Raw genomic sequence first — 13424 nt, 5'->3', positions numbered from 1 at the left:
AGCACGGGCCAGGCAGCGCAGATGGGCTGGCTGGGGGACGCTGACCCCTCAGCCCCGGCCCTTCCGCCTGAGGCCCCCGTACCGGTAAGAGTTCAATTTCACTTTCACCCCTGAGAAGAGAAGACTAAGGGGGAACATGATAGTGGTCTTCAAATACGTGAAAGGCTGTGTGACCGGATGTACTTACCCCACACTAGAGAAGGAGAAGTTAACCCCACATGGTGGGTGGAGGAAGCCACATCCCATTGCCACTGCTGGGCATGCTCCAACTGGAGCCTCGGCATAAAAGGCCAGCTCAGTCGGGGCTGAGGAGAGAGAGTGCTCACTGCAGGCTCCCTCCTGGGAGCTGCTGGAGCCCCCAATCATGGAAGCCAAGCGTGCCGAGACCCAGGCCAATACCAGGCCGCCCACGGAAGCCCAAGTCATTGGGAGCTTCGCAAGCTGATGAGCCCAGAGGTCCAGGAGACGTGTGGACAGCAACACTGGAAAACAGGGTAGGAAGTAACCCAAAGGAACTAAAGATTGGTCCGGTTGTGGAACCGGGACAAAGGCAGCACGTTTCGGATGGATCCTCACTAATCTAGTGGTGAATCCATTTGGTGCTATCAGGGCCATGGGCTGGGACCTGGTGGAGCAGGGATGGCCTGGATCCCTCTACCCTGGCTGCCAGCCACCCCTAGATGGCGGCCCATTTCCAAACTGGCTGCTCAGTCACACAGCCTTGACTAAGAGGGCAGCCATACTGACTCAGGCCACCAGGTCACACGGCCCTGCAAGTGAGGGCAGCCATATTGACTCTGGCCACTAGGCCCTGAGGCTCAGGGTGGTCATTGGGACTCAGTTGTGGGGCTATCATGCCCTTCCCCATGCCCCAAAGAGTGAAGGGGTGTATTGGCTCCACAACAAAAGATAAAGAAAAAACTGTTCTCTCTTGCCACAGAGGGCAGACCAAGAGGCAAAGGGTTCAAACTACAGCATAGCAGATTTAGATTAAATCTCAGGAAAAACTTCCTAACTGTAAGAACAGTAGGACAATGGAACAGACTGCCTAGGGAAGTTTTCAAAGGGAGGCTGGATAGCATCTGTCTTGGATGGTTTAGATACAACAAATCCTGCATCTTGGCAGGGGGCTAGACTAGATGACTCTTGCGGTCCCTCCTAACCCTATGGCTCTATGATTCTGTGATATACTATGTAGAAAGGAGGAAAACATACAGCCTAAAAATGGCCATCTAATAACCTAAACATCATTTCTAATCATCTTATGTTCTGTCTCCATTATGTACTATATTACAAATGCATTGTAGCCATAGTCTTACAGCACAACATTATTTATCATGTGTATTGTGGTGCACCTAGGTTAAGGTCCCATTGTGGTAGGTGCAGCACAAGGATAAAGTAAATAACAGCCTCTTCAGTCTCACAGACAAGACATCAAAGGTGGACAAGACGTACCAGTGGGCTGTGGGACAGATGGGTAAATAAAAATAGTAGGACATGTGCAATTCTTGACTGGTTTGCTGTCTACCTCTTTAAAAAAAGCAATAAACCAATCCCACGCCCTCACCCCCACCCGACACACACACACACACACACACACACACACACACACAATAATAGGGGATATAAAACTATATTCCAATGAGTGAATCATGGAGGAGTAGCACAGAGGGGAGTAGATGGCTCGGGTTATGGAACAAGGAGTATTTTATCACTACGTTGCCGGTTGGAATCTGCTTCAGGTAGATGCTCAGGTCTGGTGACCTTGAGCAACGTGATCTGCTGGCCTCTGCCCCAGTGCTATTGGTATAGAGGCCCCTGGGTTCTGTTCCCACCCCCGCTACTTACACTGGGCAAGTCTCTTCTCCTCCGTTTCCTCACCCATCCTTAGTTTGTTTTGACTATTTAGACTGTTCTAAAACACCATTGCTTTGGCTCTCATAGTGGAAGCCATAGCAGACTGGCCAAGGATGGAACAGGCAGAGAGACAGAGAGCTGGGTGCCCTCTCTCCCTGGGGTGATCCCTTAGGAAAGGGTTGAGGCATATTGGTGTGGCAGTGTGGGTACACTTGAAATGCAGCTGCCCAGGCTGTGCTCATTCTGTGATGACCAGGACTTAATTCTTCCAGGGTTATTAATCTATTGCCTTTCCCGAGGGCCACAATAAATAAAACTTATTGCATCTATTTCTTTCAAAGAAAAGGCCACCCGTAAAATGGTGATGTACTCTGTGCAGAACTGTATTTCCCCAACACACTACATCTGAACATAATGCTGTGCTGCATGTATTTGTATGGCTGATGAGAGGAGCACTGCCTAATTAATCATGCATAGAGTCACATGTTGTGGCAAGGAACGTGAACTCAAATCAGACAAAATCAGCCACAGCTGTCTGTCCACAGAGCTTGAGACCAGCTCCTTCCCCCCAGACAGTAAGTTGTCTGATACTCTGCTGGAGCTGCTTGCACTCTTGACATTGGCTGGCCATACTGGAAGAAGTTCACAGGAAGGACAGGGGGAGGCAGAACCAGTAGAGAGGCAGTATGAAGCAATGGATAGAGTACAGGATTGGGACTCAGGAAACCTGGCTTCTATTCCCACTTTGCCACCAGAAGGGACCACCAGATCATCCTGTCTGACTTCCTGTGTATGACAGGAACACCAACACCACCCAGCACCTGCACACTAAACCCAACAACCAAAATTAAACCAAAGTATTACAGCCGATGGGAGACCAGACTATTATGTGCCACAAACAGAGAATAGGAAGGAAGGAGATGACCAAGATCCTTGGAATAGCAGGGAAATGATTAAGTGAGATACCCAGATAATCCTGGCAAGAGACTTGTACCCACATGCTGCAGAGAAAGGCGAAAAATCCCCCAAAGTCACTGCCCATCTGACCTGAGAGAAAATTCCTTCCCAACCCCACATATGGTGATCACTGAGCATGTGAGCAAGAACCAGCCAGCCACGCACCTGAGAGAGAGAAAGAGGTCAGTGCCACCTCAGAGCCATGGCCTTCCCTGCCCAGTGTCCCATCTCCAGCCTTGGCTGTCCTTAATGCACCAGAGGAAAGAGATTAAAAACACCCAACCCAGAATACATGGGAATCCCTTTCTGACCCCTGCAGATGGCTGGCAGGAACCCTGAAGCATGAGTTTGTAGGAACATAAGACAAACAGGAAGTGAGCCCCAGGGCTGCTGAGCCCTGCCCCACACCGTCACACGCAACCCCATCACACAGGGCAGGGACTATTTCTGTGCATCTGAACCCTTCCTAGGGCAATGTTCCTGATCTAAGTTGGGGCCTCCAGAGGATACTGTGATATAAATAATAAATCTGCATTCTGACCACATGCATAAATAATACATATGATTACTTAGATTGTCCAGCTTGGCTGCTTTTCAGGTCTGTATTTAACTGTTTTCTGTTTTGAACAACTTATGACATTATCTTCTTATTTGCTTAAGGAAGTGAAATTCCAATTCCTGTCATTCTTACAAAACCTCCAGAGTAGAGACAGGTAAACAAGAATGGGGGGGTTCCTTAGGGTTTGTTACCATGAGAAAGTTGCATGGTTTAATTTAAGGTGTATAGTACATAAAGTTGTGCAGGCACTCTTATTTCAGGTTGAGAGCAGCTTATTTCAGTTTAGTTAAACCTATTCCTAATTGATGAGAGGTAAGCAGTGGACGTGTTATTCCTTGACTTTAGCAAAGCTTTTGATATGGTCTCCCACAGTATTTTTGCCAGCAAGTTAAAAAAGTATGGGCTGGATGAATGTACTATAAGGTGGCTAGATCATCGGGCTCAACGGGTAGTGATCAATGGTTCCATGTCTAGTTGGCAGCGGGTATCAAGCGGAGTACCCCACGGGTCGGTCCTGGGGCCGGTTTTGTTCAATATCTTCATTAATGATCTGGAGGATGACATGGACTGCACCCTCAGCAAGTTTGCAGATGACAATAAACTGGGAGGAGTGGTAGATACACCAGAAGGTAGAGATAGGATACAGAGGGACTTAGACAAATTAAAGGATTGGGCCAAAAGAAATCTGATGAGGTTCAACAAGGACAAGTGCAGAGTCCTGCACTTAGGATGGAAGAATCCCATGCACTGCTACAGACTAGGGACCGAATGGCTAGGCAGCAGTTCTGCAGAAAAGGACCCAGGGTTACAGTGGATGAAAAGCTGGATATGAGTCAACAGTGTGCCCTTGTTGCCAAGAAGGCTAACGGCATTTTGGGCCTTATAAGTAGGGGCACTCCCAGCACATCGAGGGACGTGATCATTCCCCTCTATTTGACATTGGCGAAGCCTCATCTGGAGTACTGTGTCCAGTTTTGGGCCCCACACTACAAGAAGGATATGGAAAAATTGGAAAGAGTCCAGCAGAGGGCAACAAAAATGATTAGGGGGCTGGAGCACATGACTTATGAGGAGAGACTGAGGGAACTGGGATTGTTTAGTCTGCAGAATAGAAGAATGAGGGGGGATTTGATAGCTGCTTTCAACTATCTGAAAGGGGGTTCCAAAGAGGATGGATCTAGACTGTTCTCAGTGGTAGAAGATGACAGAACAAGGAGTAATGGTCTCAAGTTGCAGTGGGAGAGGTCTAGGTTGGATATTAGGAAAAACTTTTTCACTAGGAGGGTGATGAAGCACTGGAAGGGTTACCTAGGGAGGTAGTGGAATCTCCTTCCTTACAGGTTTTTAAGGTCAGGCTTGACAAAGCCCTGGCTGGGATGATTTAGTTGGTGTTGGTCCTGCTTTGAGCAGGGGGTTGGACTAGATGATCTCCTGCGGTCCCGTCCAACCCTGATATTCTATGATTCTATGACTTAAACAACATGAGACAGCCACAGAGCCAAGAAAATATTGTTGTTCAGGGCTGGGTATGTAGCCTTAGTTTTTCTGGAAAGGCTAAAGCTACATGAATATCACAAACAATAAATATTCTGAGGCCATTGGAAAACTCTTGATATCTCAATGAAAAATGAAGAGGATTGTTTACATATTTTGGAAACTGGCTCAGATGTTGAACTTTCTGAACCGTGTTTTCATAGGTATGCTCAGTGTTTGTCTATTAATATGTTTATGATACTAAGAATAATGGGCGAGATCCTCAGCTGGTGTAAATTGGCATGGCTCCATTGAAGCGAATGGGTCTCTAGGAGAGCATAAGTGTCGCCTGCATAGATCAGTCTGCAAGATCAAGGTCTAATAAGTGAAGTCTGTGTCTTGATTAATCATTGGCACCATCATGGAGCATGGGATTCCTCTTTGTGATCTACAGTTGAGAAGCGTGATATAGGTGCCAAGTATTATTATTATTAAAATGGAAAATTCACAATATTTTAAAGTGCAGAGTGCAGCAGCAACACAAAAGCAATCTAAGAGATAGGATTTTCCATTTTCTCACGTTTTTGCAAGTATCTCTACTGAATGCATACTAATTTCCGGCTTTGGAAATGGTTTCTAAACTCAGATCTATAAAAGCAATAAAATGTTCACCTCTTACATATATATGCACACACACACACACAGATGCATTAGGGAAATTAAACCATGATAAATACAGGATTGACAACTTTGGAGATTCACATCCACTAATTTTCCACAGCAGCAGCACAGCATGGACAAAGGCAATGCAACTTTCCAAAAAGTCTTGCTATTAGCTCTATTCTGGAGTAACCAACTCTAGGGCCAGAAAGGAAACTCAGGCCTAAGCTATACTTAACATTTTTGCCAGTATAACTATGCCGGCAAACCTTCCCAGTGTAGAGACAGCTTATATGAGCAATGAAGTGCTACTGCTGGTATAGCTTATACCGGTTCAGTGAGAGAGATAAGCTGTACCAGCCAAAACACTTTTATACCTGTATAAGATGCCTCTAATACTAGGGCCTTTGCATGCATAGAAATCTTGGCTGGGAGGAGGAGAGATAGCATACCCTATGCCAGCAAAAGTGGCCTCAGTCTCCCTGCTCCTCTGATTAAAATGTCAACAAAGATGCCAATTAGCACGAGCTGTCATTGTGTTAGTTTATGATGAAGCCATCCTGTCCACTGCACTAGAATGAAGCCAGTAAAACAAAAAATAGACATCAGATGGAATGACTTTCACTTACTGACTTGTGGGTAATTTGAACCAATGACCTAGGGGTAAAAGCCTCCATAGCCATCTAATTAAAATGAAGTCAACTCTCTCTGATCAGTAGCTTAAATATTGAAAACAGTAGACAAGAATGTGTACTTTTTGTACACTTTCATCAGGGGATAGCTAGGATCAAGAATCCGTAAAGATTTCTTAGTGTTACCTTGTCTCTGAATTAAAGCCAGCATAATCACTCTTTTTGGTTTATAGAATGCATCACGTTGCAGACTTTTCTGTCCCTGTGCTCTAACCTGCTTCTATAGTGTAGATAAGCTCTGCGTTTTCTCCTTTGTCTTTATCCAAAGCAGTGACCTGCAAAACAGCAGATCCAATAGCTGCTGACTCATACACCGAGGCTTCATACAAAGGACTGGTGAAGTAGGGACTGTGATCATTGGAATCTTCCACATTTATGATGACTCTGGCCAGGTTTCTTCTATAGGGAAACTCCTGATCTCGAACCTAGAGAAAAAATGCAGGAGAAACATCTTGAAATAACTTTATTAGCAGCAGTAATAACTATCTGAGCCCTGGCAATGTGCCCACTGCTGTACAATACAAAAATACAGACTTTTTTCCACCCTGAAGGCCTTAAAATCTAAAAGACAGACAAACAGAAGATATGGCACAAAGTGAGAAATCAAGAGGAGAAAAAGACTTGGAGGGTATTTTTAAATTTAATTTATTGTAAACTTATTCCTGTGCCCCGCACCAAAGATGTAGGTTTTTAAAGTGATACAAAATAATGCTGTAATGTCTCATTTGATGTTCAGTTTTGAGTTTGTGCCAAAGGTTCTCTAATGCTGACAAATATAATATAAACTGCTACATGCCATGCCCCTCACTGACACCATAGTGTGGGAACAAAGCAGCAGTATGTACAGTGCATATCTACGTAACATTGTTCCTTCTTTCAAAAAAAAAATGTATGTGATTGGACACACAATGACCAGTTATGTGGCTATCTAATCATTTGCATGTAAAAACCCAATTTGTGCATATAGGTACGTGTAGATTTTTGTATCAGCAAATATGTACATACATTTTTGAAGATCACGGTACCCATGGTAAAAAGAATAGTGCTGATCCTAGGGGGTGCTGAGCACTCTTCACTTAGACTGCCATCAATGGGGATTGATCAAACCTCGCAAGAGGGACTCAAAACCTTGCAGACCTGAAGCTATTATTTACTCCTGTAGCTTCTTTCACTCCCACATCCAAAATCTCAGCACTGGCTACAGTGAAGATCCTACCGGCAGGTGTAAGACAACCTTGAATATTTTGGTGGTTCTTAAATAAAGCAAGCAAACTTCACATAATATGGAGGCTATCTGCGGGAGGTCCACCGGAGCCACCTGCCACCCTCCTGCAGCACGCCGCCCCAAGCACGCGCTTGGCGCGCTGGGGTCTGGAGCCGGCCCTGGCTCTGCTTGCCTGAAGATGAGAAGAAGTATGCAGGATGGTGCCTAAGTTGTTTCCTCCTAAAGCTAGCCTTGCATCTAACAGGCCACATGGTGGTGCTTCAAAGGGCTTATTCTGCAGGGCTCTTAGATGGCTAAAGAAAATTAGTAGGTTACAGTGTTAAAAACTAATTTAGTTCTTTGTTTTGTTTTAAAATTAACCTCCACTTCATAATATGCAACTTCCACATCAAAGCAGAGCATGTTCTGCTCTATAATTTAGGCACATTGAGCATACAAACCGATAATTAATTTTTTCTCTGCCTACTCCAAAGTTTGGAAATGTAGCTGGAAGCTATTTGGTATATGAATATCTACTACATTGAAATAAACCTATATAAGTAAACTATATATCAGGCTGCCATGCCTCCAAAGGCTGCAGCTGTGTGAACGGCAAGAAAGCAATTCTTCTGTGAGTGACTTCTCAAAGAACTTTTTAGATTTTCTTCAGAAACTCTGAAAATGATCTCAGATGAAAGGGCCAGACATCAAGAGATTATAACATTTCTTGTTTGTTGTCCATCAAGATGGCAAATCATTTCATATTATATAAAATGTACCAGTAATAAGTCTTGCAGAGCTTAAATAAAAAATGTAAAATCAATGCACTGCAGTGCAGGAAAAGATTAAATTAATTACCATTTACCATACTGAAAACACTTTGCTTCTCCAAAAACTAAAGCAAATATACACCTTGAACAGCAATGATAGTGTTCTAGGTACCAAGCTTATGGTCCATTCTTACCATTACATTAAGGATGTGCTTATCTTGAGCTTCATGGTCTAATCTCTCGGCAGTGTATAGTACCCCTGTGCTGGGGTCAATTCTGAATTTTCTCATGCTGACTGAGTCAATGCTGCTGTGAACAGTGTAGCTCAACTTGTGTTTCTCGTCTCTGTCTATAGCTTCGACCTGCAATATCTCAGTATCAGGGAGGATGTCCTCTGAAATCGTGACATCGTAACTCGGGTGAGAGAATTCCGGGCCATTATCGTTGTTATCCAATACTTTGATAAGAACCTACAGATAACATGAAATAAATAAATCAGTAAAGCAACTGTGACTAAGAGTTACTGAAGTCAAGTCAGTTCACTAAACAGGCACTCAAAGAAATACAATTTGATTTACAGATCTGTATGATATGTTATTCATATACGTGCTGGGGCAGAGGAGTCGAGAGGCATCATTTAATGTTAAACAGTCACCTCCATAATAGCAAGATTATTCAATGGGAAAGCAAGTTGATCTTAAGTAAAATGATCTATCCTAGAGAGGATAGAGAGGATCATTAATGATCTAAACAAGAGATTCGCAACACCTAGGTTTCCAGCAATAATCAGAATGACTTAGTATTTTGGAACTTTGAATTGCTATAGAGACATTAGCTTTGTGGGTGTTACCAGAGAGCTGGATACATATTCTAGGCATTGTTTTCTCATTATCATCAAGGCCACAAAGCTGATAATTTTCCTTCTGTTTAAATCTGTTCTCTTACCGGACTAAGCATTCATTAAATCCCGTACCCTTCTCAGCCCCATATATTGCACTGTGATGTACTATCAGTCAGTATGTTGGTATCCAGACACAACAGTGATGGGTCCCACAAGCGTTCATCACATTTTAAGCAACAATCCTATTGTAGGAGTGGAAATTTGGGCCAAGAATCAATTCAAGGCCACACAGATCTAAACCCAGGTAAACTGGAACATATTTTCAAGGATAGGCGATCTAAGGGCACTGGCTACATGGCAGATTTATTTAAAAATAATTTACAATTCCATGCAATCCCCTCCTGCCTATGCTCTGCCCAGAACTCCAGCCTTTATGGTCCACTTGTTCAATTTTCCTTCAAACACTTTGGTGCTTTCCCCCAGTCTTTGCCTTAAGCCTGGGAGGAGCTCTCCATAACAATCTGAAAAGCCACTACATTATCTTCTTTCAAATCCCTCCTTAAAACTCAACTCCAAAGTGATGCCCACAAAACACACTGATCAGTGGTACACTGCAACTGCAGGGTATTATACTGATTGTAACAGCTCACTGTTACCCTGGTCTATCACCATCCGATTGTTGTATCCACCTGCTCTCTCTCCTCCTAGGTTATAGGCAGCTCCCTCTTTTCATTATATGTGCACATGTACTGCCAAGAACAACAGGGCCCCAAATCCTGACTGGGGGGGCTCTAGATGCTACCCCAATTCAAATAGTTAATAATCACCATCCCCACCTTCAAGTTTTTGCTTATTTATAATTTCGACAATATGTAACCGTAAATATACCACAAAATGTGTTTATCACCAGCCGTGGAATCAGATCCCTGCTGTGGGTTTGGTTTCAAGCCTGTATATGCTATTGATTACTTCTGGGTCCCTGGCAGCAGAATCATAGAAGAGGACAAGGAAAAGTGTTTGTAACACTGAAACAGACAACAACAAATACAGCTGTATCTTTCATTGCATTGGGGAAAAGCAGTCTCTCCTGCAGAGGATGTCTGGGAAACTCGATACACATTTTACAAAAAGAGTGCATGTAACACTAGAGATTAAGAATAAATGTACCACAGGAGGGAATCCATCATTTAAAAAAAAAATAATAGTCCTCACAGGTTGCCAGCTATAAATGGACTGATCATGATGGACTTTTATTATTCAAAAGTTTTAGAAAGAGATAAGGAATGAACTGAGACACTGCCTAGGAGATGTAGCTATAAACCAAACACATGTCTGCTGAGTGATCTGACTATCCTCCAGGATACTACCTCTGGTATAAAGAAGTGTCTCAACCTGGCTCTTTTGTAGCAGAAAGAGTGTATTACAGTGCTGGATCAAGCCCAGCTCACCCACACTTTTTGTTTTAGTAGAGGAAAAATTTATTTCATCTGTTACTACAGTATCACATGAAAAGACATGGCCTCAGAGGGAAATGAAACTTTAGATTTCCATGTTTGGAAGCCTTTCTTGAATACTTTACCAGACAGAGCACAAGCAGTTGCAAGCTCCAGTCACAATGACCTAGCCTGGGAACTGACTAAAAAGCAGTTGCAATGAAATGGTCTATATCTTAAAGCTATTATCAAGGATTTAGCATGTGACTGTGCATTTGGGAAGGTTTAATCTTTGCTAGCTTATGGGGATATAAAGAAAGGAGGAAGTTGTATTAGGTTATTTTTTGGTGAGAGAGGCCTGGTCTACACTGGGGGGAGGGGATCGATCTAAGATACACAACTTCAGCTATGAGAATAGTGTAACTGAAGTCGATGTATCTTAGATCGAATTAAAATTACTTACTTTGCGCCCTTGCGGCGCACCGCGGCTCCCCCGTCGACTTTGCTTCTGATTCTCGCCGAGCTGGAGTTCAGCAGTCGACGGGAGAGTGATCGGAGATCGATTTATCACATATACACTACATGCAATAGATTGATCCCTGATAGATCGATCGCTACCTGCCGATCCGGCGGGTAGTGTAGACATACCCTGAGATGTATAATAGAGGGGTAAACATATGTCATTAGATCTAAAATGATGACAAATCTCCCTTACTCATTGCGGTTTTATTTTTGTTAACATACATAATACATCAAGATATGTTTCTAATCTTACTGAGATAAATGAATCCTTAAAAAAAACAGATGTAGCACTTAGGGATTTCAGATGCCTTAAAACACGGGGAAAGGTTTGGAATAAAAATAAAGATCCTAATTCTGCTCTACATGCACACAGAGTAAGGCTACCTGACCAACACCTTGCTCCTTTGTGATCACAGAAAAGAGACACTGAACCAATTTGAATGTCGGAGAATATGATGGGAACATGATCTCCAGCATCTAACACTTAATAAGAAAACTATTCAAATAGAACATTCCCTAAAAGCCGTGACACTTTCAACCCTTGACACATCCTACTGTAAAGCAACGTGATTATTATTTGCTACATTGTTAACACAGACTATAAGGGAAAAGAGATTTATTTTGATGTTGATTTAATTAGTGGCCAGGAGCTTTGTCATACATCAGTTAATTTAGACATTCCAATTGAGAAGTGAACACTTTTCAAACGTTAAATAGCATTTCACTGAAATGCTGAGTGTATTAGATTGCACAGCTATTATTACAGCACGGATTACATTCATTTTGGGATCATTACAAGTTGCCATGTGAGTTTTTTTTTTTTTTTTTTACTAATGCTAGGAGTGTTAGTTCAATCCACTCTCTCTATAGGAAACAATGGTTATGCAAACGTGGGAGCTCACAGTGACAAGTCTTAACAGCACTGAATTATGTGCGACAATAAGGACGTTAACCACAAACACCATTGTTGCTGTATTGTATAAGATTATACAAATGGTACGGTCGCTTCCCTCTAGGTGTTTATGTGCAGGATTTCTGATTCCATTGTGGCAACCACACGAGGAAAATGCAAGTGGTTGTGATATCGCAACCCAGAGATGTGTACATGCCTTTGTTCACCACCTTGATTGTGCAATCACAACTCCTTGATCTATGATCTCATTGTGACGTTGCAGTATATATGGTTTTATAAAAATATGCTAATGAGTGAATGTAACTGGAATATGATTCATGCAAAAGGTCCTTGTAAGGTATCATTACAAAGCTTATAATCTACTGAGTGTGATTATCCTATTTGTATAAATCTACCACTCTTGTATCTGAAATAAGAGATATGAAATATAACTCTGAGGGCCTATTGTAATTATGCAAACTGTGGGCTATTAATGGTGGCTTGGAATCTTGATGACTCCCATTAACTAGGACAATTGTCCGCAGATGGCTGTGTTTTACCTGTAAGTCTTCCTGTACACTGTGTGCTGGCAAGTGGGCAATGAAGTCTTGCAGTGACATGTGATCATGTTGCCTGAACTGGAATCCATCTTTAACCTGGTGTCTTTTCATTGAAGGGGGAGAGGGGGCCAGAGAGGGACAAAGGATTCCTGCTTTGTGCAAAAGATATATAAAGGGGTGGAACAGAACAAAGAGGGGAGGAGCCATCATGAAGAAACCCCTAGCTACCACCTGAGCTGGAACAAGAGCTGTACCGGGGAAAGAATTGTGCCCAGGCCTGGAAGGTGTCCAGTCTGAGGAAAAAACTTACTGAAGCATCTCTGAGGGTGAGATTATCTGTATTCAGTTTGATTAGACAGAGATTTGCACGTTTTATTTTATTTTGCTTGGTGACACTTTGTTCTGTCTGTTACTACTTGGAACCACTTAAATCCTACTTTCTGTATTTAATAAAATCACTTTTTACTTATTAATTAACTCAGAGTATGTGTTAATACCTGGGGGAGCAAACAACTGTGCATATCTCTCTATCAGTGTTATAGAGGGTGAACAATTTATGAGTTTACCCTGTATAAGCTTCATGCAGCGTAAAACGGATTTATTTGGGTTTAGACCCCACTGGGAGTTGGGCATCTGAGTGTCAAAGACAGGAACACTTCTGTTAGCTGCTTTCAGGTAAACCTGCAGCTTTGGGCCAAGTAATTCAGACCCTGGGTCTTTGCTGGAGCAGACGGAAGTATCTGGCTCAGCAAGACAGGGTGCTGAGGTCCTGAGCTGGAAGGGAAAGCAGGAACAGAGGTAGTCTTGGCACATCAGGTGGCAGCTCCCAAGGAGGGTTCTGTGATCTAACCCGTCACACTCATTCAATCTCATAAACTAAGCAGGGCTGAGCTGGGTCAACATCAAGAGACCAAAACGGAAACCAAGATGCTACAGGAAATCATAGCAGTGATTCATTAGGCGGCATTCTCTCTGATACACCAATGAACCAATGATCCAACACA

At 43.0% G+C, this 13424-nt stretch overlaps 1 protein-coding gene across 7 annotated transcripts in view; it reads right to left on the bottom strand.

Annotated features, from left to right (window-relative positions):
- FAT3 (FAT atypical cadherin 3) overlaps positions 1 to 13424 on the bottom strand; it is a 573356-nt gene that overhangs the window by 110441 nt on the left and 449491 nt on the right. For all 7 annotated transcript variants that reach the window (XM_039539405.1, XM_039539428.1, XM_039539433.1 and 4 more), the window contains 2 exons: positions 8367 to 8642; positions 6413 to 6623 (listed from right to left, as the gene is read on the bottom strand). In XM_039539405.1, coding sequence (XP_039395339.1) covers positions 6413 to 6623; positions 8367 to 8642 — 487 coding nt within the window. The remainder of the gene's footprint in view (positions 1 to 6412; positions 6624 to 8366; positions 8643 to 13424) is intronic.

Source organism: Mauremys reevesii, linkage group 1 (genome assembly GCF_016161935.1).
Source record: "Mauremys reevesii isolate NIE-2019 linkage group 1, ASM1616193v1, whole genome shotgun sequence".
Lineage (NCBI taxonomy): Eukaryota > Metazoa > Chordata > Testudines > Geoemydidae > Mauremys > Mauremys reevesii.
This window is presented reverse-complemented; position numbering and strand designations above follow the sequence as displayed.